The sequence below is a fragment of the Phacochoerus africanus genome, chromosome 3 (assembly GCF_016906955.1).
Source record: "Phacochoerus africanus isolate WHEZ1 chromosome 3, ROS_Pafr_v1, whole genome shotgun sequence".
NCBI lineage: Eukaryota > Metazoa > Chordata > Mammalia > Artiodactyla > Suidae > Phacochoerus > Phacochoerus africanus.
The window spans coordinates 160,521,144-160,548,605 of record NC_062546.1 but is presented as its reverse complement, the minus strand read 5'-3'; the positions used below and the strand labels follow the sequence as shown (position 1 = coordinate 160,548,605).

General features: G+C 38.6%; 1 protein-coding gene across 1 annotated transcript in view; it reads right to left on the bottom strand.

Moving 5' to 3' along the window:
* MFSD6 (major facilitator superfamily domain containing 6) overlaps window positions 1–27,462 on the bottom strand; it is an 86,032-nt gene that overhangs the window by 7,368 nt on the left and 51,202 nt on the right. The window contains exon 3 of the mRNA XM_047773071.1: window positions 21,470–21,567. Within this exon, the coding sequence (XP_047629027.1) occupies window positions 21,470–21,567 (98 nt within the window). The remainder of the gene's footprint in view (window positions 1–21,469; window positions 21,568–27,462) is intronic.

The window sequence follows — 27,462 nt, the reverse complement described above, 5'->3', positions numbered from 1 at the left end:
ACTTAACCACATTTAAGTGTATGGTTCAACAGCTCTAAGTACATTCACAGTGTTGTGCAGCCATCACTACCAATCATCTCCAGAATTTTATCGTCCCAAACTGAAAGTCTGTACCCATTAAACAATAACTATCTCCAGGCCCTAGGAGGCACCATTTATTTTCTGTTTCTATGACTACTCTGGGTATTTCATATAAGTAGAATCATACAGTGTTTGTCCTGTGGTGTCTGGCTTATTTCACTTAGCTTAATGTGTTCAGAATTCACCCATGTTGCAGCATGTATCAGCATTTCCTTCTTTTTTAAGGCTAATGAATAGGTAGCCTTATAAAATTCTGTTTATCCATTCATCTGTTGATGGACATTTGGGTTTCCACCTTTTGGCTGCTGTAAACATGCTGGTGTGCAAGTGTCTGAGTCCCTGCTATCAGTTCTTTTGTGCATATACCTAGAAGGGGAATTACTAGATTATGTGGTAATAATACATTTAACACTTTGAAGAAATATTTTCCACAGTAGCTGCACCACTTTATATTTCAACCAGAAATGCACAAGAACTCCAGTTTTCCCATATCTTACCAGATAATATTTTCTGTGTTTTTCTAGAATAGGCAACCTAATGGGTATGAAGCGGTATCTTAATATGGTTTTGATTTGCATTCCCTAATGGCTAGTGATATTGAACATCTTTTTATGTGTTTATTGGCCATTAGTAAATCTTTAGAGAAAGTCTAGTCAAATATTTTGCCCATTTTTTTTTTTCCTTTTTAGGGCCACACCTGCAGCATATAGAAGTTCCCAGGCTAGGGTCTAATTGGAGCTACAGCTGCTGGCCTACACCACAGACACAGCAACTCAGGATCCAAGCCGCATCTGTGACCTACACCACAGCTCACAGCAATGCCGGATCCTTGACCCACTGAGGGAGGCCAAGGAGCAAACCCGCATCCTCATGGATACTAGTCGGAATTGTTTCCACTGTGTCACAATGAGAAATACCTTTTGCCCATTTTTGAATTGGTTTGGTTTTTTGCTGTTGAATTGTAGGAGTTCTTTATATTTGGGGTATTATTATTACTGGGCACCCATTTTGACATTAAGGACATAAGTGGAACAGAACAGAGAGCCCAGAAATAATCCCATGCACCTACAGCCAGTTAATCTACAACAAAAGAGGCAAGAATATACAATGGAGAAAAGACCATCTCTTCAACAAGTGGTGTTAGGAAAGCTGGACAGCTACATGTAAATAATGAAAACTGAACACTTTTTCATACCATAAATAAAAATAAATTCAAAATGGTTTAAAGACCTAAATATAAGATGTGACAGTATAAAATTCCTAGAAGAGATCATAGGTAAACGTTCTCTGATATGAATTGTAGGAATATTGTCTTAGATCAGTCTCCCAAGGCAAAAGAAATGAAAGCAAAAAAAAACCCCAAAACAAAAAAACAAAACCAATGAAACCTGATCAAATTTAAAAGCTTTTGCACAGCAAAGGAAAACCATCAATAAAATGGAAACACAATCTAAGGGAAAATTAGATCTAGGGAGAAAATATTTGCGTATGATGCAACCATCAAGGAGTTAATATCCAAAATATACAAATAGCTCATACAACTCAATATAAAAAAATCAATCCAAAAATGAGCAGATCTAAACAGTTATTTTTCCAAATTAGATATACAGATGACCACCATACACATGAAAAGATGCTCAACATCACTAATTATTAGAGAAATGCAAATCAAAACTACATACCTCCCAGAATGGCCATCATCAAAAAGTCTACAAAAACCAAATGCTAGAGAGGGTATGGAGAAAAGGGAACCCTGGTGTACTGTTGGTGGGAATGTAAATTGTTATGGCCACTATGGAAAAGAGTATGATATGCCTTAAAAACTAAAAATAGAATTACCATATGATCCAGCAATCCTACTCCTGGATATATATCCAGAAAAGATGATAACTCTTAATTTCAAAAGATATGTATACCCCAGTGTTCACTGCAGCGTTATTCACAATAGCCAAGACATGGAAGCAACCCAAGTGCCCATGAAGAGACAGAAGATACGGTATGCATCTACAGTGGAATATTACTCAGCCATGAAAAAGAATGAAATAGGGGAAATTTACCACCCCACTTACATCACTGAACAGATCATCCAGAGAGAAAAATCAATACAGAAATGCAGGTCTTAAATGATACATTAGACCAGATGGACTTAGCTAATATTTATAGAGCATTCCATCTGAAAGCAAAAGAATACACATTCTTTTTTTTTTAATTTTTTATTAGGATTGATTTACAATGTCTGCCAATTTCTGCTGTAAAGTGACCCAGTCACTCATACACACACACACACACACACACACACACACACACACACACACATACACATTCTTCTTCTCACATTATCCTCCATCATGTTCCATCACAAATGATTAGTTTCCTGTGCTATACAGCAGAATCTCATTGCCCATTCACTCCAAATGCAAGAGTTTTCATCTACTAACCTGAGACTCCCAATCCATCCCACTCCTGCCCCCAGGCAAGCACAAGTCTGTCCTCCATGTTTCTGTTTTGTAGATAGATTATTTGTGCCATATTTTAGACTCCACATATAAGTGATATCATATACTGTCTTTCTCTGACTTACTTCACTCAGTATGAGAGTCTCTAGTTGCATCTATGTTGCTGCAAATGGCATTATTTTGTCCTTTTTTATGGCCGAATAGTATTTCATTGTACACATATACCACGACTTCCTGATCCATTTATTTGTCAGTGGGGATTTAGGTTGTTCCATGCCTTGGCTATTGCGCATAGTGCTGTGATGAGCATACAGGTGAATTTATCTTTTTCAAGGAAATTTTTGTCTGGATATATGCTCAGGAGTAGGACTGTTTGGTCAAATGGTAGTTCTATATTTAGTTTTCTGAGGCATTCCGTACTGTTTTCCATAGTGGTTGTACCAATTTACATTCCCACCAACAGTATTACATTCCCTTTTGTCCACATCCTCTCCAGCATTTAACTGTTGACTTGTTAATGATGGCCACTCTAACTGGTATAAGGTAGTACCTCATTATAGTTTTGATTTGCATTTCTCTAATAATTAGTGATGTTGAACATTTTTGCATGTGTCTGCTGGCCATCTGTACGTCTTCTTTGGTGAAATGTCCATTTAGGCCTTCTGCCCATTTTTTAATGGTTTTTTTTTGTTGTTGTTGTTGAGTTGTTGGTATATTTTGGAGATTGAACCTTTGTCAGTTGAGTCATTTGCAAAACTTTTCTCCCATTCTGTGGGCTGTCTTTTCATTTTTTAAATAGTTTCCTTTGATATGCAAAAGATTTTGAGTTTAATTGGGTCCCATTGGTTTGTGTTTTTATTGTCTTTATTCTAGGAGGCAGCTCAAACTAGATGTTGCTGTGATTTATGTCAAACAGTGTTCTCCCTAAGTTTTCCTCTAGGAGTTTTATAGCATCTGGCCTTACATTTAGGTCTTTAAGCTATTTTGAGTTTATTTTTGTGTATGGTGTTAGACAGTGTTCTAATTTCATTCTCTTACATGCAGCTGTCCAGTATTCCCAACACCATTTATTGAAGACACTATCTTTCCTCCACAGTATGTTCTTGTCTCTTTTGTCACAGATTAATTGATCATATGTGCGTGAGTTTGTTTCTGGGCTTTCTATCCTGTTCCATTGATCTGTATTTCTGTTTTTGTGCCATGACCATACTATCTTGATGACTGTAGCTTTGTAGTAGACTCTGAAGTCAGGGATCCTGATTCCTCCAGTTCTGTTTTTTCTTTTCAATATTGCTTTGGCTATTCGAGGTCATCAGTCTTTCCAAACAAATTTTTAAATATTCTGTTCTATAAAGAATGTCATTGGTAATTTGATAGGGATTGCACTGAATCTGTAGATTTCCTTAAGTAGTATTGTTATTTCAACTATATTGATTCTTCCAATCCAAGAGCATGGTATGTTTTTCCATCTATTTGTGTCTTCTTTGATTTCTTTCATCAGTGTCTTATAGTTTTCAGAGTAGGGTCTTTTGTCTCTTTACATAGGTTTATTCCTAGGTATTATATTCTTTTTGGTGCAATGGTAAATGAGATTGTTTCCCTAATTTCTATTCTGATATTTCATTGTTAGTATGTAGAAATGCAATCAATTTCTGTGTATTAATTTTGTATCCTGCAACTACCTTTACCAAGTTAATTGATGAGCTCAATTAGTTTTCCGGTAGTACCCTTTGATTTTATAGGTATAGAATCATGCCATCTGCAAACAGTGATAGTTTTACTTCTTTTCCAATTTGGATTTTTTCTTTCTTTTTCTTCTCTGACTGCCGTGGCTAGGACTTCCAAGACTGTTAAATTACATTAGAGAAAGGACCTCCTTGTCTTGTTTCTGATCTTAGTGGAAATTCTTTCAGTTTTTCACCATTGAGAATGATGTTACCTGTGGGTTTGTCATAAATGCCTTTTGTTATATTGAGGTGGTTCCCCCTATGCCCACTCTCTGAGAGTTTTTATCAGGAATTGTTGTTGAATTTTTTTCAAAAGCTTTTTGTGCATCACATTCTTTTTAAGTGCAGATGTAATATTCTCCAGGATAGATCACATACTGGGCCACAAAGCAAGCCTTGGTAAGTTTAAGAAAACTGAAATAATATCAAGCATCTTTTCCAACCACAAGTCTATGAGATTAGAAATCAAATACAAGAAAAAAAAACTGCAAAAATCCCACACACATGTGGAGGCTAAACAATATGTTACTAAACAACTAATGAATCACTGAAGAAAAAAAAGAGGGAATTTAAACAAAATTGATAAATCTTTAGCCAGATTCATCAAGAAGAAAAAGGGAGAGGGCCCAGATCAATAAAATTAGAAATTAAAAAGGAAAAGTTACAGCTGAGCCTACAGAAATACAAAGGACCATAAAAGATTACTACAGGCAGCTATATGCCAATAAAATGGATAACCTAGAAGAAATGGACAGACTCTTAGAAAGGTACTATCTTCTTTGAACCAGGCTGAACTAGAATGAACCAGGAAGAAATAGAAAATATGAACAGACCAATTACAAATACTGAAATTGAATCTGAGATTTTAAAATTCCCAACAAACAAAAGTCCAGGACCAGATGGCTTCGCAGGTGAATTCTATCAAACACTTAGAGAAGAGTTAACACCTATTCTTTGGAAACTATTCCAAAAACCTGAAGAGGAAGAAATACTCCCAAACTCATTCTATGAGACCACCATTACCCTGACACTCAAACCAAACAAAGCTAGCACCAAAAAAATAAAATTTACACTGATGAACATAAAAGCAAAAATCCTTAACAAAAATACTAGCTAACTGGATCCAACAGCACTTTAAAAGGATCATACACCATGATCAATTGGGATTTACTCAGGGATGCATGGATTTTTCAATATCTGCAAATTGGTGTGCTACACCACATTAACAAATTGAAGAATAAAAGCCACATGATCATCTCTAGATGCAGAAAAAGCTTTTAATAAAATTCAACCTCAATTTACTATAAAAAAAAAAAAACCTTCAGAAAGTGGGCACAGAGAGAACACACCTCAAACCACAGCTAACATCATACTCAACAGTGAAAAGTTGAAAGCATTCTCTTTAAGATCAGGAACAAGACAGGATGCCCATTCTCAACACTTTTATTCAACATTTGGAACTCCTGGCCACACCAATTAGAGAAGGGGGAAAAAAAAGGCATATAGGTTGGAAAGGAAGAAGTAAAACTGTCAGTGTTGGCATATGACATGGTACTAAACATAGAAAATCCTAAAGACAACACCAGCAAACTACTAAAGCTTATCAATGAATTTGGTAAAGTTGCAGGATACAAAATTAATATACAAAATCGGTTGCATTTCTATACACTAAACAAAAATCAGAAAGAGAAATTAAAGAAACAATCCCATATATCATCACATCCAAAAGAATAAAATACCTAGGGATAAACCTACCTAAGGAGGCTAAAGACCTATACTCAAAAAACTATAAGACACTGATAAAATAAATTTGAAGACAACAAAAACAGACGGAAAGATAGATATACTGTGTTATTGGGCTGAAAGAATCAATATTGTTAAAGCGACCATACCAACCAAGGCAATCTACAGATTCAGTGGAATCCCTATCAAATTTCCAATGACATTTTTTCAAAGAACTAAAACAGAAAAAAAATTATTTCATACAGAAACACCAAGGACCCCAAATAGCCAAAATGCTCTTGAGAAAGAAGAATTGAGCTGCAGGAATCAGGCTCCCTGACTTTAGACTATACTACAAAGCTACAGTCATCAAAAGAGTATGGTACTGGCACAAAAACAGACACATAGCTCAATGGAACAGGATAGAAAGCCCAGAAATAAACCCAAACACCTATGGCCAATTAATCTATGACAAAGGAGGCAAGACTATACAATGAAGAAAAGACGGTCTCTTAAATAATCAGTGCTGGGAAACCTCAACAGCTATATGGAAAAGAATGAAATTAGAATATTCTCTAATACCATATACTAAAATAAATTCAAAATGAATTAAAGACCTAAATGTGAGACCAGATACTATAAAACTAGAGGAAAACGCAGGCAGAACACTCTTAGAAATAAATCACAGCAATATTTTTTTGGACCCATTTCCTAAAGTAAAGGAAATAAAAACAAAGATAAACAAATGGGACCTAATTAAACTTAAAGGTTTTGTATGGCAAAGAGAACCATCAACATCATGAAAAGACAACCTATATAGAACAGGAAAAAATATTTGCAAATGATGCAATCAGCAAGGGATTAAGATCCACAATATATAAATAGCTCATACAGCTCAATGTCAAAATAAAAAACAACCATAGCGCTCCAGCCGTGGCTCAGCAGAAATGAATCTGACTAGTATCCATGAGGACATGGGTTCAATCCCTTGGCTCGCTCAGTGGGTTAAGGATCCAGCGTTGCCATGAGCTGTGGTGTAAGTTGCAGACGTGGCTCGGATCTGACGTTGCTGTGGCTGTCATGTATGCCAGCAGCTACAGCTCCAATTCGATCCCTAGCCTGGGAACCTCCATGTGCCACAGGTGCAGCCCTAAAAAAAAAAAAAAAAAAAAAAAAAAAACACAATAAAAATTTGGCAGAAGACCTTAATAGACGTTTCTTCAAATAAGATATACAGATGGCCAACAGGCACATGAAAAAAAAAAGATGCTCTACATCACTACTAGAGAAATCCAAATTAAAACTACACCAAAGTATCACCTCACATAGGTCAAAATGGCCACCATCAAAAAAAGTCTACAAATAATATATGATAGAGATGGGATGGAGAAAAAGGAACTCTCCTATACTGTTGGTGGGAATGTAAACCGGTACAATCACTATGGAGAACAATGTGGATATCTCTTTAAAAACTAAAAATAGAGTAATCCCACTCCTGAGTATAATTTAAAAAAACCATAATTCAAAAAGATACATGGAACCCAATAGTCATTGCAGCATTATTTACAATAGCTAAATAATAGAAGCAAGCCAAATGTCCAGCAACAGAGGAATGGATAAGAAGATGTGGTACATATATACAATGGAATATGAGCCATAAGAAAGAATGAAATAATACCATTTGTAGCAATAAGTATGGACTTAGAGATTACCATACTAAGTGAATACAAAGAAAAATACCATATGATATCACTTATACATAGAATCTAATATATACGTGTGTGTGTGTGTGTGTATACATAACACTAGTGTGTATATACATGCACGAACACATACACACAAATGAAGTTATTTTCAAAACACAAAGAGTTTCTTTTTTTCACAGAAATGGAAAACAAACTGTTACCAAAGGGAGAAGGGGGTGGGGACAGGGATAAGTTAGGAGGTTGGGATTAACATATGCACACTAATATATATAAAAGAGATAACCAATAGGGACCTAGTGTATAGCACTATATTCAATATTTTATAATAACCAATATGGAAAAGATTCTGAAAAATGTACATATATATGTATACATAAATATGCCTGAATTGCTGTGCTGTGTGCCTGAAACTAACACAATACTGTAACTCAACTGCAATATTTTTTTTTAAATTTAATTAAAAAAGGAATGGACATAAAATTCATTGAGTAATTTAAAAAAATGTATATAAAAAAAGGAATGAAATACTGCCATTTGCAGTAACATGGATGGACCTAGAGAATATTACACTTAGTGAGGAAAGACAGAGAAAGACAAATAGTATATAACTTATATGTAGAATCTAAAAATAAAAATACATGTATATACAAAACAGAAACAGACACACACAGAAAACAAAGTTTTGGTTACCAAAGGAGAAAGAGAAGTGGCGGCAAATACGGATACAAACTACTATACATAAGGTAGATAAGCAACAAGAATTTACTGTTTAGCACAGGAATTTTTTTTTTTTTTTTTGCTTTTTAGGGCCACACCCACAGGACATGGAAGTTCCCAGGCTAGGGGTCGAACTGGAACTGTAGCCACTGACCTAGGCCACAACCATAGCAACACAGGATCTGAACTGTGTCTGCAACCTACATCACAGCTCATGGCAACACCGGGTCCTTAACCCACTGAGTGAGGCCAGAGGTTGAACCCGCCACCTCATGGTTCCTAGTTGGATTCGTTTCTGCTGTGGCACAATGGGAACTCCCTAGCACAGGAAATTATATTCAATATGTTGTAATAACCTAGAATGGAATATAATCTGAAAAAATACATAACTGAATCACTTTACATCTGAAATGAACACTGTTACATCAGTATACTTCAATTCAATAAAAAAGATTATTTCTAATTTTTTCCATTATAATTAACACTATGATTAACAGGGATATAGCTTTTTACATAGCTTAGATTATTTATACTGGCTGAAATTCTACAAGTGGGGTTAATGATTCAAAGGATATAATAACTTTTATGCCTTTTAATGTAAAGTTCCAATTTGTTTCCCAAAGGAATGTAGAGACCATTTACGATGCCTCATTAGCAGTTTCATTATATCCTCACAATTTGTTAGGAGGGAGGGAATGATAATATAGATAACTGCTAGAAGAAAATTCGGCCATTATTTTAATGCACAGCAACTGTGCATTGTATGAGTTTAAATCTTTATTAGAGCACTGCTTTAAATGTATTAGGAAGATACTGTCAGAGCAGGTTTTATGGATAGCTAGAAAGGATTAAGAAATCATCTGGTTTTGCCTAGATTAAATGATGGTCTTGCGCCCTGAAAAATAATATCATTTGGAGATAATATCACCGGAAACTCTTAACCTATGTTTTCGAAAATTAAAGACTAATATTCATTTAAGATTTCATCTGATGTTGGTTTGCCTCTAACCAAAATGGAATTTCGGACTGGCTTTACCTTCCTTCCTTATTGAAACAACCAAAAATTGGGCAAAATACATGAAACAATAGTTCCTAAGACACTGGACATCAGCAATAAGGACAGTGATCTCTGAGAGATGGGAAACAAATGAGGAGCCCCAGCTTGCTGCCCGGTTAGCAAGCTGCAGGGCACAGAGGGGGAACCGGCAAGTTGAGGAGGTGGAGCTGACAGTCTGGAGAGACTGAAGTTCCAGGTCTGAGTACCAGAGAAGAGAGAGAGCTTCACAGACAAACTCCAGAGATCTGCAGATGGTTTCCCTCAAGTGTTCAGCAGAGAACATGATTCCTAGGTTTGGTAGAGTACTCAAAAGGGTCTTCTGTTAGTTATGAGTTAGCCACAGTTTAAACACTGTTCTGGTCCCATCTGAGTTATCTCTACAAGCAAGACTCAGAGTTCCTGTTTGGTTTAGCAGGTTAAGAACCCAACTAGTATCCATGAGGATGCAGCCTTGATCCCTAGCCTCGCTCAGTGGGTTAAGGACCTGGCATTGCCACCAACTGTGGCACAGGTTGCAGATGTGGCTCTGCTCCCTGATTGCTGTGGCTGTGGTGTAGGCCTTAGCTGCAACTCTGATTCCACCCTAGCCTGGGACCTTCCATATGCTGCAGGCGTGGCCCTAAAAAAAAAAAGAGCAAGACTTGCAAGGATCAAACTATTCTCAAGTAATTTCGTTGTGTCCCAGAACAAAGCTCAAGAATATTTGCAGGAATAAAAAAAATATCCAGCACCCAACAAGGTAAAACTTACCATGTATGGTGTATCATCAAATTACCAGGATGATTTTACTTAAGTAGATCATAAGAGAATAAACATTATTTTCTCTGGGTACATTGGATTATACACCCTACAGTTAACTAAGAAACATCAAAATAATTTTTCTTAAGACTTAAACATGTTTCAGTAATCATCTCAAGTAGGTTATTTTTTTAGCTTGAAAGATGGACTAGATGATTAGAGGTAGTATGCACACTTAATTTCCACAGAATTCAAATATAGTTAGTGTTTGCTTTATCTGGTCAAACAATTACAGTTCCTTAGGTAATGTCAGCTTTCTTAGAATTGAATAATGCCTGGATAGAGTCTTAACTGCAAATGTTGACACAACAGTACATAATTAAAATGTTATATATTTGAGAGAATATATTAATAAAGATGCTGCTAACTCCATTTCTTTTCATATACACATATTTTTCATTAATACTAAGGAAAAACCTCAAAAATATCCCTAGGAATAAAATGAATTTATTCAAAATTAGATTCAGTAATATTCAGCATAAGTTTTGGAAACTCTTTTTCTTTCTTTTTTTTTTTTTGGTCTTTTTAGGGACACATCCATGGCATATGGAGGTTCCACGGCTAGGGGTCAAATTGAAGCTGTAGCTGCTGGCCTACACCACAGCCACAGCAATGCCAGATCCAAGCTGCATCTGTGACCTACACCACAGCTCACAGCAATGCTGGATCCTTAACCCACTGAGCGCAGCCAGAGAGCGAACCTGCGTCCTCATGGATGCTAGTCCGATTTGTTTGGTTTCTGATGAGCCATGACAGGAACTCCTGGAAACTATTTCTTAAAGATGAATCATCAAAGACCTGAAACTACATCAAATGGTTATAAATTAACTTTAATAGTGATGCCAAATCTACTGTTATGCCCATGTTTGAGCAATCGGTTACAAGATTTATAAGTGGACAAGATGGGTCTACATATTTATGTGGCCACAAGAGTAACAAATATATTTTTGCTATAATTCTAGATTAAATATAATTCTAGAAGTTATTCTCTTAAATATGAAGGCTTGGATGCACAAAAAGTCTTACAATAGTAGGGTTTCTTTTTTTAATTCTAAGGGTTTCTTTAAAATTTGAGTCTTCTAGGATAATTAAAGCATTTTCTAGCAGGATGACTTAAATTAGGATGATTTTAAACTACCTTTAGAATGTGTTGGCTGGTATCAAGTGGCAGTTATTAAAGATTCTCTATAGTTAAAATACTAGAGTTTCCTTATGGCTTTTTGGGATTGATTAAATAATGGAGAACATTAGATTTTCTATTACATTACATTTTACACTCTTTAAAGCAACTCAGGGCATTAACTGATGGGGAAAATAGCAAAGCATTCAGGAAAAAAATTTTTCTCTGGTACTAAAAGCAGAAGAACTATGCCTGTATGTGCCAACATTTTCCAAGGCAAGTGTAGAATTAAAATTGTTATCTCTGAAATACCTTATTTCAAAATATCATATTAATTGGAGAATCCATACCACTTCCTCAAATTAGGTTGATAATATCTTATATAAAAAAGACAGTTGTGGAATTGTGGTTCTTGTTCTTAAACTTGAATGTGCAGCCTTCTAGTAATCATATTAATAATCCAAAATGCTTGCCAATATTTGTACTATAGTTGTGTTCTGGTCCTCTAATTTTAAAATAATAAAGCAATCTAGAAATCTAAAAAACCCCACCATTTTCTAAGTTTGTAAAATTATATTTTAGGTATAAAACAACTTTCCTTCAAAATTTAGAGGGTAAGAGATATCATAAGCAGGAAAAAGAAAATGCTCTTACATTCTTTTCATTTGAGAACTGTGAAAACGGGAATGATTATTCTCTATGTGATGAAATAAATAAGCAAATGTATTTGATGGCATGAGTAAATGTATTTACTCTAGAGCTATAAGTTTTTAAATCTTTTTAATATGAAATAAATAAGCTGGTGGATCAAACAGTAAGAATAAAAAGATGTAACCTTCCTGGCTAATCACAGTAACCAAGGCACATGAATTGACTATCCTTGCAATTTGTGTTAACGCTTCTTTGGCTGCTGGTCACAAAACTACTGATAATTGTGAGTGGCAATTCAATACCAATTCACATAATAGACGCTTAATAAACACACTGGAGTGGCGATTCAACACTATATGTTAACTGACAATAAATGATTCTTGAAGACCACACAGGTCTTGAAAACTTACTTCTGGTCCTTTCATACCTTTACTGGGGCTCCTCGGGATTATCTTCAAAGCCTAAGAGAAACTCACAGATATTTTCACGCCATCTACTGTTAAGACTAACTATTTGGGGATACACTACATTTGAATAACCTAAAACTGTAAGAAATAACTATGATTAACATGAAGTTTTTCTCATTAAAAAAGTTATTTGAGCAGCTTACCCTACCAGGAGCCATGCTAAGTGTTTTACGTAGATTATCTCATTTATTCTTCCCAGTAATAAGTACCAGTTTTTTCTTCATTTTTCCAAAAAGGAAACTAAGGCAGAGAGAGGTTAGAGTGCTCTGTCCAAGTGACACAGACAATAGGACAGTGGAACAGGATTTGAACTTGGCATGTCTATCGTTTGGAACTTCGGTACTTAAGTACTATACATCCTCATAAAACTGTTAGTGGTATTCAATAGTACATGAAAGCATCTACTCTGAGAGGTTTTCTCAATAATATCAAACATGGAGTTCCCATTGTGGCGCAGTGGTTAATGAATCTGACTAGAAACCATGAGGATGAGGGTTCGATCCCTGGCCTTGCTCAGTGGGTTAACGATCCGGCGTTGCCGTGAGCTGTGGTGTGGCTCGGATCCCGCATTGCTGTAGCTCTTGTGAAGGCTGGCAGCAACAGCTCCGATTAGACCCCTAGCCTGGGAACCTCCATGTGCCGCGGAAAAAGAAAAAAAAAAAAAAAAAAAAGAAATCAAACATACCAAATAATCTGTCTATATATATATACATATATATATATACACACACACATATACATTTTTTTTTGTCTTTTTGCCTTTTCTGGGGCCGCTTCCACGGCATATGGAGGTTCCCAGGCTAGGGGTCTAATCGGAGCTGTAGCCACCGGCCTACACCAGAGCCACAGAAACGCGGGATCCGAGCCATGTCTGCAACCTACACCACAGCTCACAGCAACGCCGGATCCTTAACCCACTGAGCAAGGCCAGGGATCAAACCTGCAACCTCATGGTTCCTAGTCGAATTAATTAAACCACTGAGCCACGACGGGAACTCCAATAATCTGTCAATATTTTAAAAATGTATATTCTTACTACCTTCTTCTCCTCCCTCCTAAAAGAGTTTGCATCACATATATTATCAAGTTTTTATATGCCCCAAATAACTCTTTGTAATATCCCCTATATGTACCTTATTCTGTAATGTAAATTTCTAGATTGTTCAGTCCTGGCCCATGAGAATGCTCTTCTGCAATACAGGGCATGTAGGAACAAGAAAATGTCCTTTCTTCCCAAGCAGACGACTGCTCTTTGTAAAACATAAAAGGGCTTGGGGAAATCACGTCATAATGGCTAGGAGGAGTGAGAACTGACAAAGCATTGGGGAACTAGGACTGGTTTTTGTTTTGTTTTTCTTGCTCTGACTTGTGCTTACTGAACAAAACATACCTACCCCTTCAGCACTGGCATACTGAGTCAGCTGGGACAAAATTTTTCCATTGATGGACCAAAGCATACATTTCAATTCGTTCAATGTACCTCTCAAATACTGAGATCAAAAAATCTTCTGAAAGATTAACCTACTGAAAATCAGTAAGAGACCACTCTCAAAAAAGGAAAAAAAAAAAAAGAAACCCTCCATTGCATAGGCAATAAAAGAAGGAGTCAATATTGGTTAAGGTGATATTACTGTTGTAACGGATAAGCCTCAGAATCTTAGTGATTTCATCCATTAAATGTTTTCTTTTCTTGCTCATATAAAGTCCAATGGGAAAGGGACAGGAGGAGTAGCAGCTTTGACTTATCACTCAGGGGCCCAGGCAGAAGGACCTCTGCCATCTCCCACACCTGGTTACCCTGGGTATCAAAACACAGTGGAGGAGGGAGGAGAGGATGGCACATCAGAGATTTTATGGGCTGAGTTTATAGAGACGGCCCATCATGTCTGCTCCATTCCATGCAGCAGAATCAGTCACATGCTCATACTTAATTGCAAGTGGCATCCAGCTGTGTGTCCCTGAAGAAAAGGAAATAGCAGGTGAACAGAAAGCCAATATCTCTGCCAAAGTCAGGGCCACCAACAGCAGTGGACCTAACAAAGAGTGATGGACCTAGCAGCAGCTTCATGAGCCTTCTGCGTGTCTCATGAAAGAGACTTTATATGAGACACATGACAATCAATGCTCCCACACCCACCACTGTGCAGCACTGCAAGAACCTCCTTTACACTTTCATTCAACAGCATTTTCTGAGCACCCAGACTCTGTGCCAGAGCCCCTGCTCTGTGGGGAGACTATGACCATATCCAGAGCACGTCCTCAGCCACCACGAAGCTGACAGTCTGCTGGGTGGAAGGGGGCAGGATTTACCTGAAGTAGTAACAGACCTAGCTCCTTGAGAAGAGCAGACACATCCAGCATCCGGCACAGGGCTTGACACATAAGGGGCAGCTGAGCAAAGGGAAGCTGAAATGAAACTAAGCAGGTGTAGGCCTGAGTGCTGGGATACAAGGAAGAAAGCCCTTGTGGATAAAACATATTCTGGCTAAGGATGGAGAAAACCTCCAACCTCCACGTAGGAATGAAAATGGGAAGAGGAAATGAAGTTTCTATAAGCTTCACTTCTCAAGTTAAAAAAAAAAAAAGTAAGTTGCTTTTACAAAAAAAAGTCAGAAACTAACAACCATGGTTGGAGGAGAGGGCTCGTGAATTTTACATGCTGGCATTAGAGCCTTGGCACACCTTAAAACAGCGTTTTATGAGACCACCAGCCTAAACTGCCTGTGTTTAATGTCAAGACTTGACAATACTATGTGCTACACATTCAGTGTTTCCCCATAGCAAGCCACACATGGGAACTGCTTTTAGAGCGGAGCCAGTAAAAACTTCACTTCCCCAAAGATAACTTTAAAACCAGTGTGCACTGGGGAGTTCCCAATGTGGCACAGTGAAAATGAATCAGATAAGTAACCTTGAGGTTTCGGGTTTGATCCCTGGCCTTGCTCAGTGGGTTAAGGAGTCTGTGTTGCCGTGAACTATGGTGTAGGTTGCAGACGAGGCTCAGATCTGCTGTTGCTATGGCTGTGGCAGAGGCCGGCACCTGTAGCTCCAATTTGACCCATAGCCTGGGAACGTCCATATGCCGTAGGTGCGGCCCTAAAAAGCAAAAATAAATAAATAAATTTAATTAATTAAAAATAAATAAAAACAGTATGCACTGACTCGTCATTATGGCCAGACTTTAATGCATAGTTACAATTTAACTTTTTAAAGTAGAATCTTTTATATTTCCCCTTATCCTGATTTTTACTATTATTTTAAATTTTACTTTTATTGCATATTATTTAACATTTATTGGAGACTAACTATGTTCCTAGTAATGTGCTAAATACTTCACATAGATTATTTATTTCAAGTTCATATCAGCCTATTCTGTAGCAGAAAAGTCTAAGAGGCTTAGAGTGCTTAAGCAGCTCACCCAGAGACACAGAGCTCATAGGTAGGGGAGCTGGAATACAAGGTAGCGTAATTTAAGCCTAAGCACTTCATGGCTTCCAGATTACTGCATATCTTGGTAAACTGTGTCAAATAATTTATAGAATGAGGTCTGGGCATAAGTATGTAAAAGATTAAAATACACTGATGATTTTACAAACGTGTAATGGATGGCAGGATGATATGCTAGGAAAAAAGCTATATTAAAGATTCAACTTTTAAATTTAGTTTTCAACTTTTCTTCACATAAGTTTCTGTGATAGAACTTCCTGTATTATTCAAAAGCTTTAATAATTAGAAAATCTCAACTACAGTACATTTTGCAGGGGACTGTGAAATCAAATAATAGGCATTTATAATACATCTTCCTACATGCATGTTTTTTTGGACCAGAATTCAAAAAGTGTAAGAGAGGATATATAAGAACTTTCAGCAATTGCAAAGCACAGGAGTGATAAAGAATAAAACTGCTCTATTACAATTTATAAGACTATTCTTTTTTTTTAATTATTTATTATTATTTTTTTCCCACTGTACAGTAAGGGGGTCAGGTTATCCTTACATGTATACATTACAATTACATTTTTCCCCCAGCCTTTCTTCTGTTGCAACATGAGTCTCTAGACAAAGTTCTCAATGCTATTCAGCAGGATCTCCTTGTAAATCTATTCTAAGTTGTGTCTATAAGACTATTCTGATTAAAGATTAATTTTAACAGTAACGCCCACAACTTCTGTAAGCTAATTTTACCCACTGAAATAATAAACTGAGAGCATTTGTCTATCTTATGTACTCATGTGGCAAGCTAATGGTATTTCCAGGATTAAGCCAGGCAAGAACTTTCCGATATGGATGATAACAGATTGGGATCATGGCTAGAATTTCCACTGTCAGATAAGGGCTGCAAAGTAATCTTTTCATAATTTCTCCATGCTCTTCCAGAATATGAGAGGAAGGAAATGGTTCTCAGTCAGCTGAAGAGGCATATTAAATAAGGGAGTAAAGCTTCAGAAATATCAGTTCAGGCCTTCCTACTGGCTGGTGACATTAAAAAACTATCTTTCATCAAAATCTTAACCCAGATCTCACTGACGGAGCATCATGAAGAGAAGCACCTGACAGAGAAGGTCTCATTTTCACCTTCAGTGCTCGAGCCATTAATTCAAATACCACAAAAGCACATCTTTAGTTACAACAACCCCGGGCTGACCTTACTCTCCTTAAATACATTTTATTTTATTTATTTATTTTTTTTGTCTTTTTGCTATTTCTTTGGTCTGCTCCCGTGGCATACGGAGGTTCCCAGGCTAGGGGTCGAATCGGAGCTGTAGCCGCCAGCCTGCGCCAGAGCCACAGCAATGCAGGATCCGAGCCGCGTCTGCGACCTACACAACAGCTCACGGCAACGCCGGATCCTTAACCCACTGAGCAAGGGCAGGGACCGAACCCTCAACCTCATGGTTCCTAGTCGGATTCGTTAACCACTGCGCCACAATGGGAACTCCAAATACATTTTAATATTAAGAATAATTTGGGAGTTCCTGTCATGGCTCAGCGGTAACGAATTCGACCAGCATCCATGAGGACGTGAGTTTGATCCCTGGCTTCGCTCAGTGGGTTAAGGATTCAGTGTTGTGTTGTAGGCTGCAGACACAGGTCAGATCCTGAGTTGCTGTGGTGAAGGCTGGCAGCTGTAGCTTCAATTCGATGCCTAGCCTGGGAACTTCCATATGCCCCAGATGTGGCCCTAAAAAGAAAAAAAAAAAAGAGTAATTTGGATCACATTCATCTCAAATTTTTGCAAGGATTCACAATCAACATCCATTTAAGAAAGAGCACAACAAATTTGAGCTTGATTTTTATCAAAGGCGTATACTCTGGATCACAATCAGGAATATCTGTAAATGCTTCCTATACATAAGAAAAGGAGAAAATTCCTATGAGTTTTTAAAATGCGATCCCGAGAAATTAATATAAACTATCCCACCCCTTCCACTGCACCCAGCAATGCTTTTAGGTGCTTAGACCCACTGTTTCTTTTTAAAATAAATTACAGGCTCCTTAAGAGTAGGAAATACATCTTCTGCTTCCTTATATGGTGGCACCAGTTCCAAATGAACAACTTATGTGCTGCAAAAGACAGGTGAACTACTAAGAGGCTGCAAGAGAATACTGGATGGCTACTAAATTGTAAGAAAGATCATGGGAAAGAAATATCTTCGTAATTCCCAACAGTACCCAAGAGTCTTTTTACCTTGATCCCCAAATAGATACCCACACAGCCTCCCTCCTAGAGGCGGAAAGAGAAAGAAATTTTCTTCATCCCAATCCCACCTGCTAATTATTACCAACATGGCCTGAGGAGACAAATGCCGAGATGATGATCAAGAGCTCCAAGGAATAAAGGATAACAAAGAATCCTCCTCCTTCAGTTACAGGCAACCCACAAGAGAAAGAAATTGGTAGGCAGAGACACCAAAAAAAGCACATCCCTGTCTTCTCCAGCTGCTCCACTAGGTGGTACCAGTTCTCATGGTGCTTTGGGGATGAGGCAAGGGGTGAGAGGATGAAAAGCTCTACCTCATCGTTATTTTTTAAGAAGACCCTCTGTTGGTGCTGTTTGGTGTCACGATCGTCAGTGATGAGAGCCAACATCCCCACTCCCCAGCCCTCCACCTCCTAAGACTGGTCTCTGATCATCATCAGGTATCAGTTTGAGTCAAGGAGTTAAGGGTGCCGATGACAGTGGCCTTGTCCTGTAATTAAATCATTTCATGTTTTGTCATCACTTCCTGGTTTTATTGGCTCCTGAGAAGAGACACTTAAGCACGGGGACTTTAAAGTCATTTGGACACACCCTGTAGACCTGGAGAAATCCAGACTGGAAAGACCAACCTGTTCAGTCAGAAGTGTGTTCCTATGACATAGAATTTATTGCACATGGATGATCCACTTTTCCATGGGGTGGGCATGGGCCAAAGAAAGGCAAGGGCTTTTTTGTTGTACAGCTGAAATACTCAGCACTCATTTCTGCCAGGAACAGAACTGTCTCCTCCAGTGTGAGTCACAGAGAGCTCCCTGGAACTCATCACAGAGCCCTCTGTCAGCCACGGAGATGCTCTGTATTTACAGATTCCCCCTTTTCACTTACTTTAGATGAGTAACTAGGTTTCTACTGGCACCGGGGATACAGAATGAAACACAAAGGTATAAACTGTCACCTGCCACAGGAAGCAGAGACAACTGTCCGGAAGTGCATATAAGACATATCATGAAAATACGTGCTGGGTCAGCAGCTTGGGATTACAAACCCATCAGCCCTAGGTTCCCTGAGATAGGGTCCGCTCTCCACGGCTGTGCATTGGCTCTCCTTGAAGCCAAAAGGTCCGCTTCTCTTTAGGCCACCAGGGGGAGTCCTGGTCACCCTTGAACATCCAGCTCATCTGTGATCTCCTTGGGGGATATTTTAATAATACCTTCGCCCACCCACTCTCTGCCTCACAAAGTTAATCATTCCCTCCATGGAGCTCTTCTCTGTTACCTGGCACATTTTTCTGATTCCATCTAACACACTGTGTAGTAATTATGTGTTGACACATCTGGCTTCCAGAACAGATGGTGAGACCTGAGGGCTAAGTTAATATATTGTTTTTCTTATTACATTCCAAACACCCAGCATGCTGCCTGACTCTCAGTGGCTATTTAATACATCTTTGATAAATTTATAGGAAAAAAAGAATTTTTCTATTTTAACAGTGTTTTTTCCCCTCTTAAAAGTTCTTCTATCATTATGTCTTTAATCTTTTTTTAAAAAAGCTTCTCTCATGCGCTAATTTCTTAAGTCACTAATACAAACCATCCTTTTTCACCTAATTCATATTAAATTAAAAGGAGAAAAAGGTATATGCATGTATAATTACAGTGGGTATACCAGTTTTTTTTTTAGTAAGTGTCTGCACACAGTGTCACACCAATAAATAAAGCAGTTAAATCAGGCAAGCATCCTGCTTCATAGAACAGAGTAGGAATTAGAGGTGAGAAGCCCTAAGAACTGTGTGGCATATACTTTGTTATTACACAATTCTTTCCTGCAGTTTATATTCTGTGCTTTGCTTTTTTTTTTTTTTTTGTCTTTTTGCCTTTTCTAGGGCCACTCCCGTGGCATATGGAGGTTCCCAGGCTAGGGGTCTAATCGGAGCTGTAGTCCCAGCCTACACCAGAGCCACAGCAACGCAGGATCCGAGCCGCGTCTTCGACCTACACTACAGCTCACGGCAACGCCGGATCATTAACCCACTGAGCAAGGCCAGGGATCGAACCTGCAACCTCATGGTTCCCAGTCGGATTCTGTGCCACGATGAGAACTCCTGTGCTTTGCTTTTCTTAAATGACACAATGCTGAGATGTGTGACCTACCTCAAGACTCTTCCAGAGTTCTAAATGTTACAAACAATAATTTATTTTAAAACCAAATTTCCTTTTTTATATATTTATAAAAGAAATTTTCATCAATTACACCATTGCATTGGATCTGAGGGGAGGAGGCACCTTTAAAGTGTGTATATATTTGAATTTTATAATTATGTGTGAGTATAAATTATCTCTTCTCAATTAGGATAGGTTTTTTTTTTTTTTCATTGCCACAATGGACTCTGGTGAATGTGCTTGTATTTCATACCTTTTGTTTAGATGTACAACTGTGAGTTTTCATCTTAGATATCACGACCAAGAATTAATTATGTTGACTGTGCTGCATTTGCATCCTCAGGGTTTGGAAAAATGATAATGGCAATCTACAAAGCTAGTGAACTTGTACTTAATGTAGTCCTGAGCCTCTATTTTAATCATAATGCCAATCACCAAATGGTTTAGCCAAGCTGCAGCATAGCTTCTCAGGATATAGTCTGGATTACATGAACTAATGAATAAAAAGCCATGCTTTCATTGTCTTAAGCCACATGGCAAGAGCCTCCTAGAAATTTTTTTCAAAGCTTTATGTTGAAGGGAAAGAGTCCGGTGAAGCAGAGAGAACTCAGGTCCGAATATGTGAACAAAGATTTTAAAGGTTCATGGGACAGCAACAGTCTGACTATAAATTACTTAAAAATCACTAGAAGAGATACAAGTAATTGAGGAAAGAAAATAATTATGACAACCTTTTCTGCATGTTAACCTAAAAAAACCCCAGCAAAAGCTTTAAAAGATAAATTCTTTTATATTTAAAACCACCTTTGGATGTGTACACCTAACAACTGTACCTAAGAGTTTACTGCAGAGTTCCTCTTTCTTTGTTTAATCACAAGGGTGTGGGACAAACCTAGCTTTGTTTGGCTCAACAAACACGATCATGCTGAGTAACTCAAGAACCAGCCCCCCTTAACGTCACTTCTTCCTTAACTAGGACTTCAAAATCATATTAAATGGTAGGTCTGCCCTGCCTTTGTAGAATCAGATACCTAAGGCCACTGAACTTTCATGTAATCATAACTTAGTCAAGTAGAAAAATCATTCTAGTACCAGCTGTTAACCTACCTTGAAGAACTTCCATGGGGAGAACAGTCCAGGCATTTTCCAGGTAGGAAATATAAATATAGCGAGCTGTATTGCAGGCCAGGCCAATGTATAGAACCCTAAAAAAGCAAAATACGTTAAGGCTCTGGTAGAGATACAAAATATGCAAATATCACCTACTCCCCCACTCCCCCCGCCCCCAGCCCCCACTGAAAACATCTATCAACCAGTACACAGTGTCCCAAACTCAGGAATGAGGAAGCTAAAGGACAATTAAATTTAACCATGAACTCTTAGGAATAAGAAGACTGCTTCTAATACATCTACTCTCAGCCTTTCCAAATGCTTGTTAATATAAAAGCGAACATCACCCTTCCTGAAACTTAATTGGTAGCAGAGATGATGCTTTTTTAAGATAGTCTGGGCACACTGCCATCTCTAATGACATTGCTGGCTTCCTTCCAGGTGGCTGTAGGGTAAATATGCGTGGGATTATAGCCACTTCACTATGATGGGGGAAGGACAGGATAAAAATGAGAACATGTGGATATGTGGCCACAACTGCAATACCCAAGACACCAAGCAGTTTCCCAAGGAGACGCTCAAGGTCATTGAAAACTATAATCCAGTGATAAATAATAAACTATTTGGAAATCAAATGCTTTTTCCTCTCAGTTCAATGGATACAAGTTTATTATTTGTTAAAAAAATCCATAATATGACAGCACATGCTTACAAAACTGATAAATATATATATCAACCTCTAGCTTTTGCCCTCACAACACCCACCACCAAAATCATGAGTGAAAACATAATCAAAGTGGTGAATCCGAGTATAAGGTTACGATCTCGCTCATTCTGAACTGGACGGGCTGGCTTGGAAGCAAATAGCAGCTACTTCTCTTCATAAAACACAACCTATGGGATTTCTTTTTCTTGGTTATTTTCCATTTTCTGTTAATTTCCCCAACCTTAATACTTTTCTTGTTTACTAAATCCAAGTGGATGAAAACTAGAATGCAAAGGAAATAAACCAATCTGACATTCGGTGCTATTCTTCTAAACCTTCTCAACTGTATTTTCATATTAAAATCATCCCAAAAAACAGTGTCCTCTTTTTCCAGCACTGGATTAAGGAAAGAAAATACTTGGAGGCATATTGACTGCAAACATGATATAGAAGATGGGAAAAAATTTTAAAAAGCAGGGTTGAAGGAATGGGGATGGGATAGGAAATTAATATTTGAAGGGATTTAGGAGATCTTCAACAATGAAAGAATCTGTGTTATAGTCTGTGGACATCATGTTCTTTTTACTGGTGTGTTTTGAGGGAAAAATTTTGATTCAATTCTGTATGATTAAAAAAATCTGCTGAACAAACTTGCTATGAATCCATCCATCCGGGTCCCTCTGCTAGGAAGCAACAACAACAAAAAGCCCACAGGAAATTAATATGCAAAATACACAATACAGGAGTTCCTGCTGTGGTGCAGTGGGTTAAGGATCCAGCATTGCCACAGCTGTGGCGTGGGTTGCGGCTGCAGCTTGGATGTCATCCCTGGCCCAGGAACTTCCATATGCCATGGGCATGGCAAGAAAAAGAGAAAACATTATGCAAACTTACAAGTTACACAAACAGATTTTCTTCTAAGTTCTAAAGCAGCTCTGTTGAGTCAACTTAGCCTGACTTAGGGTTAGCAAACATTTTCTATAAAGGGCCATACAGTAAATAGTTTAGGCACGTGGGTCTCTTGCAACTACTCAGCTCCACCGCTGTGGCATGAAAGCAACCACAGACAATATGTAAATGGAGGAGCATGGATGGCTGTGTTCTAATAAAATTTGAATTACGAACACTGACATTTAAATTTCAAATAATTTTCATGTGTCACAAATAGTGTTCTTCTTGTGATTTTTTTCAACCACTTCAAAGTGAAGAAACCACTCTTAGTTTCTGGGCCCTACAAAAACAGGCAGCAGGCCAGATTTGGCCCCTGGCTCATAGCTTGCCAACCTCTGACCTAGCTCATTCGTCTTTACTAACTATGGCTGTATATCAGATTTACTCCAGTAACTTAAAAATGACAGATGCCAAGACCCATGCCACCTTCAGTTAAGGCTAAGACTGGAACCCAGACACTGCTTTTGAAAGTTCCCAGGTTATTCAGATACTGAGCCAAAGGTGGAGAACCACTAATCTAGTTCATTCCAAGCAGCTCCTGGTAATTCTTGCCCATAATCCCGTCACAAAAATTTGGTAATGCATCTTTCTTGTGTTCATGTTGCCCATATGGAACCTTTCTTTTGAGCCCACGTCTCAGTCAGGGTTATAATGACAACCGTTATTCAGTCCAGGGCATAATTCCCAGGTCCTGGCCTAAAGTAACCCAGAGCCAACGAGTCCAGTTTAGGAGGTAGGCTGTGTGGTGCCTTCAACCCTCTACCCACTGGAATTCAGCCCCTGGAGTCTGTAACTTCTGGGACCTTTATTTAGGTCTCAGATTGCTGCCAAGAAGCCCAGTGGCTATGAGCTTATGTATCTTTTATTTATTTTCCACATTTCTCACCTCATAACTGTTAGTCCTTTAGGACCAAACAGGTGCCTTAAAGAAGAAAACAAAAATTAACAAGTATCCAGAGCAAGTTACTTTATCTCTTTGAGCCTCAATTTCCTCATCTATCAGGTAGGTTAATAACATTGACTCTGCAGACTTGTGACAATGACAACACAGTGAACTGTCCATGATGAGCACTCAATAAAAGGTATTATTACTATTATTATTTTAAAGAAAAGTATCCAAGTACCCTTCTGTTTTCTTTTTCTTTTTGCTTTTTAGGGCCACACACACAGCATATGGAAGGTCCTAGGCTAGGGGTCAAATCGGAGCTACAGTTGCCAGCCTACACAACAGCTACAGCAATGAAGGATCCAAGCTTTATCTGTAACCTACACCACAGTCATGTCAGTGCTGGATTGTTAACCCACTGAGCGGGACCAGGAATCAAACTGGCATCCTCATGGATATTGGTTGGTTTCATTTCTGCTGCGCCACAGTGAGAACTCTCTTTCTCTCTTTTTTTTTGTTTTGTTTTGTTTGTATGTTTGTTTGTTTGTTTTCTGATAAAACTTGCATCCCAGAATTCCAGAAGAGAGAAGTACTCGCATTTCCTCACCACCCATTCTGGGAAAGCCAGTGGCTTCGAAAAAATCAGCATGGGTAAAATTATGAGTAGAAAAGAAGACAGCACTTTAATCTATGGAAAGGGAAAGAAGTAGACATGTACTTACTGAATAAGTCACTAAAAAGTATTGCAGCAACCTAAGAATCTCTTCAATATCTGAAGAGGACACCTAAACTGCCATATTGTTCGCTGTTACGGGCCGAATCCCGTCCCCAACACTCCGCTAAAATTCCTATGCTGATAAGTCTCAAGCCCCAGTACCTCAGAGTCTGGCTAAATATGGAGACAGGGCCTCTAAAGAGGAAATTAAGGCACAATGATGCTGTATGGGTGGTGTCCTGATGAGAAGAGATTAGGAGAGACGAGACGGGCACAGAAGGATGACCTGGTGAAGACACCGGGAGACAAGCCAAGGGGAGAGTCCTCAGAAGAAATACATCCTGCCAACACCCTGAACTGGACTTTCCGCTTCCAGAACTGGGAGGAAATAAAGTTCTGTTTTTGTAAGCTGCCCAGTCTGTGGTGCTTTGCTATGGCAGCCCTAACAAATGAATACATGCTCGTAATTTGCTAAGAAAAAGGAGTTTATCCTATGCTTTACCAGATCACCATATGGACAACTAAATTCTTTATGCTGAATAAAGAGCAGATGTTTGGGATCCTAGAATCTTCCTGAGCATTAAGACACTAGAAAAATAATTTGAAAAATGCCTCTTGGCGAGATACAAAGAACTATTGAATACCTATAATGAAACAGCTCAGAAACATTGCTTCTCTATTTCACAATAAGAGTTCAGTAAACATAAAAGTAGACAGGAAATAAAGTCAGTTTTAGAACAGGTGGTATCAAAAACTTATCTATAAAGAACAAAATTGGTAAAGAGCAAATGATTCAACAGAAAACACTACACTGTGGAAAACCCAACTCTCTTGTCATTCCTTAATTCTGTATTTGAGCAAAATACAATGATAGGAGAATGCTTATGAGATTCCAATTTCTTACAAAACCACAACCCACAGTATTGGCAGGATAAGCTGACTGGTGATTATCTTATAATAAAACTGGTACTTTTTTTTTTCAGAAAGACAATATTCAAGATATAGATAGAATTGTGAGTCATCCTGCAATTCCTAATAGAGTGAGGGTTAATTATGATGCCCTACTTTTCTCATTTAAACCACCTATAATATGGCCGAATGCCCCCTGAGAACTTTTCTAAACCACAAAGACCATGAATTGCACTCAATAAACACTAACTGAGGTATCACTATGTGCCACACACTAGGCTGGACCAAAAGGGAATAAAAATGAAGAGAATTCCCCTTGCCTCCAAGGAACTGAGTCTGGTGGGGAGAAAGACACATAAGCAAACATGTAAACACAATACCCTGAGAGGTCTGCACAAAGTGCTAAGGCAGCAGAGGTAGAGGTTCCTCACTACCCCTAGGGGTTCCAGGACACCTGGGTTAGAAGTAAATGGTCAAAGGCAGAGGAAACACTAGAAATAGAGGTTAACCATAAAACCTCAAGCGTTTGCAGACAGAGAGGGCATGTGAAAGATAGAAGAAAGGGCAAAGTCTGAAGATTTATGAAGAGATGAGAGAACTCATTCAGCCCAGACCCTACATGGAAATTATTCTCTATTGCAGAGACAATTCAAGCTACGAGCAGCAGAGAAGGACCAGGAAGATTACCCTAAATGCTCTCAGACGTTTGAGACAAAAGAGCACCACCATGTAAAGAAAACCCATTCTTAGCCAGGTGAGTAACTGGCAGCAAGTATTTTGCAAAGTCTCTAATGGAGAAATAGAACAGTTCCTCAGAAGAGAAAAAAGCACTGGATAAAAGCAAAATACCCTGGATGGGAATTTTTTTTTAATCAACCAGAAGTGGAGTATCTGCAGATGGAGACTGAATACGCTCTTAGTCTGTGGTTTAAGCCCTGGCATGAAGACGCAGTGTTCCACCACACACACACACACACACACACACACACACACACACACACACACAAGTGTTGCTCCAGGACTGGGCAGAGATGAAGACCAGCTAGCAACAAACGGAGATTCAAAAAGTAACATCTGGGAGTTCCCATCATGGCTCAGTGAAACAACTCTGACTAGTATCCATGAGGACACAGGTTTGATCCCTGGCCTCACTCAGTGGGTTAAGGGTTCTGGCGTTGCCATGAGCTGTGGTGTAGGGTGAAGATGTGGCTCAGATCTGGTGTTGCTGTGGCTGTGGCATAGGCCAGCAGCTTCAGCTCTGATTCAACCCCTAGCCTGGGAACTTCCATATGTCTCAGGTGCAACCCTAAAAAGCAAAAAAGACCAAAAACAAAATGAAAATATATATTCAAATTTTTTAGAAGATAACTAAATAGAAGCCTTGAAGAGTTAAATTTTAGTCTAGAAAACTCTCGTCTTTCCATATCCCTCCCCCTTCTCCCCACCAGCCTCTATGATGTAATGTCACTGTGGGGGTCCTCCCAGGGTTCTTCTGCCCCTGTCTAGCAGAATAGGGTTTTACTGTCACCGTCTGGAATCTCTTACCTTGCCTCCCCTTTCTTACCCTCTCCATGGCACTGCCTGCCATCCTGTGCCCTAGTCCCAGGGCCAGCTGGCTTAAAAGGATCCTAGCTGACATTTCTTGGATTTCCCATCCGAAGAAAAGGGGCCCAAAATACCATCACGGGACATTTTTCTCATGCCACAGGGGCAGCAAAAAGTACTAGACAGAGAACGGAGAGGTGGCCAAGAGTCAGTGACCGGAGCAACATGTGGCAGGAGCTGCCAAACCCCACGCTCAGGCTCAGTGCTTACCCAGAAGT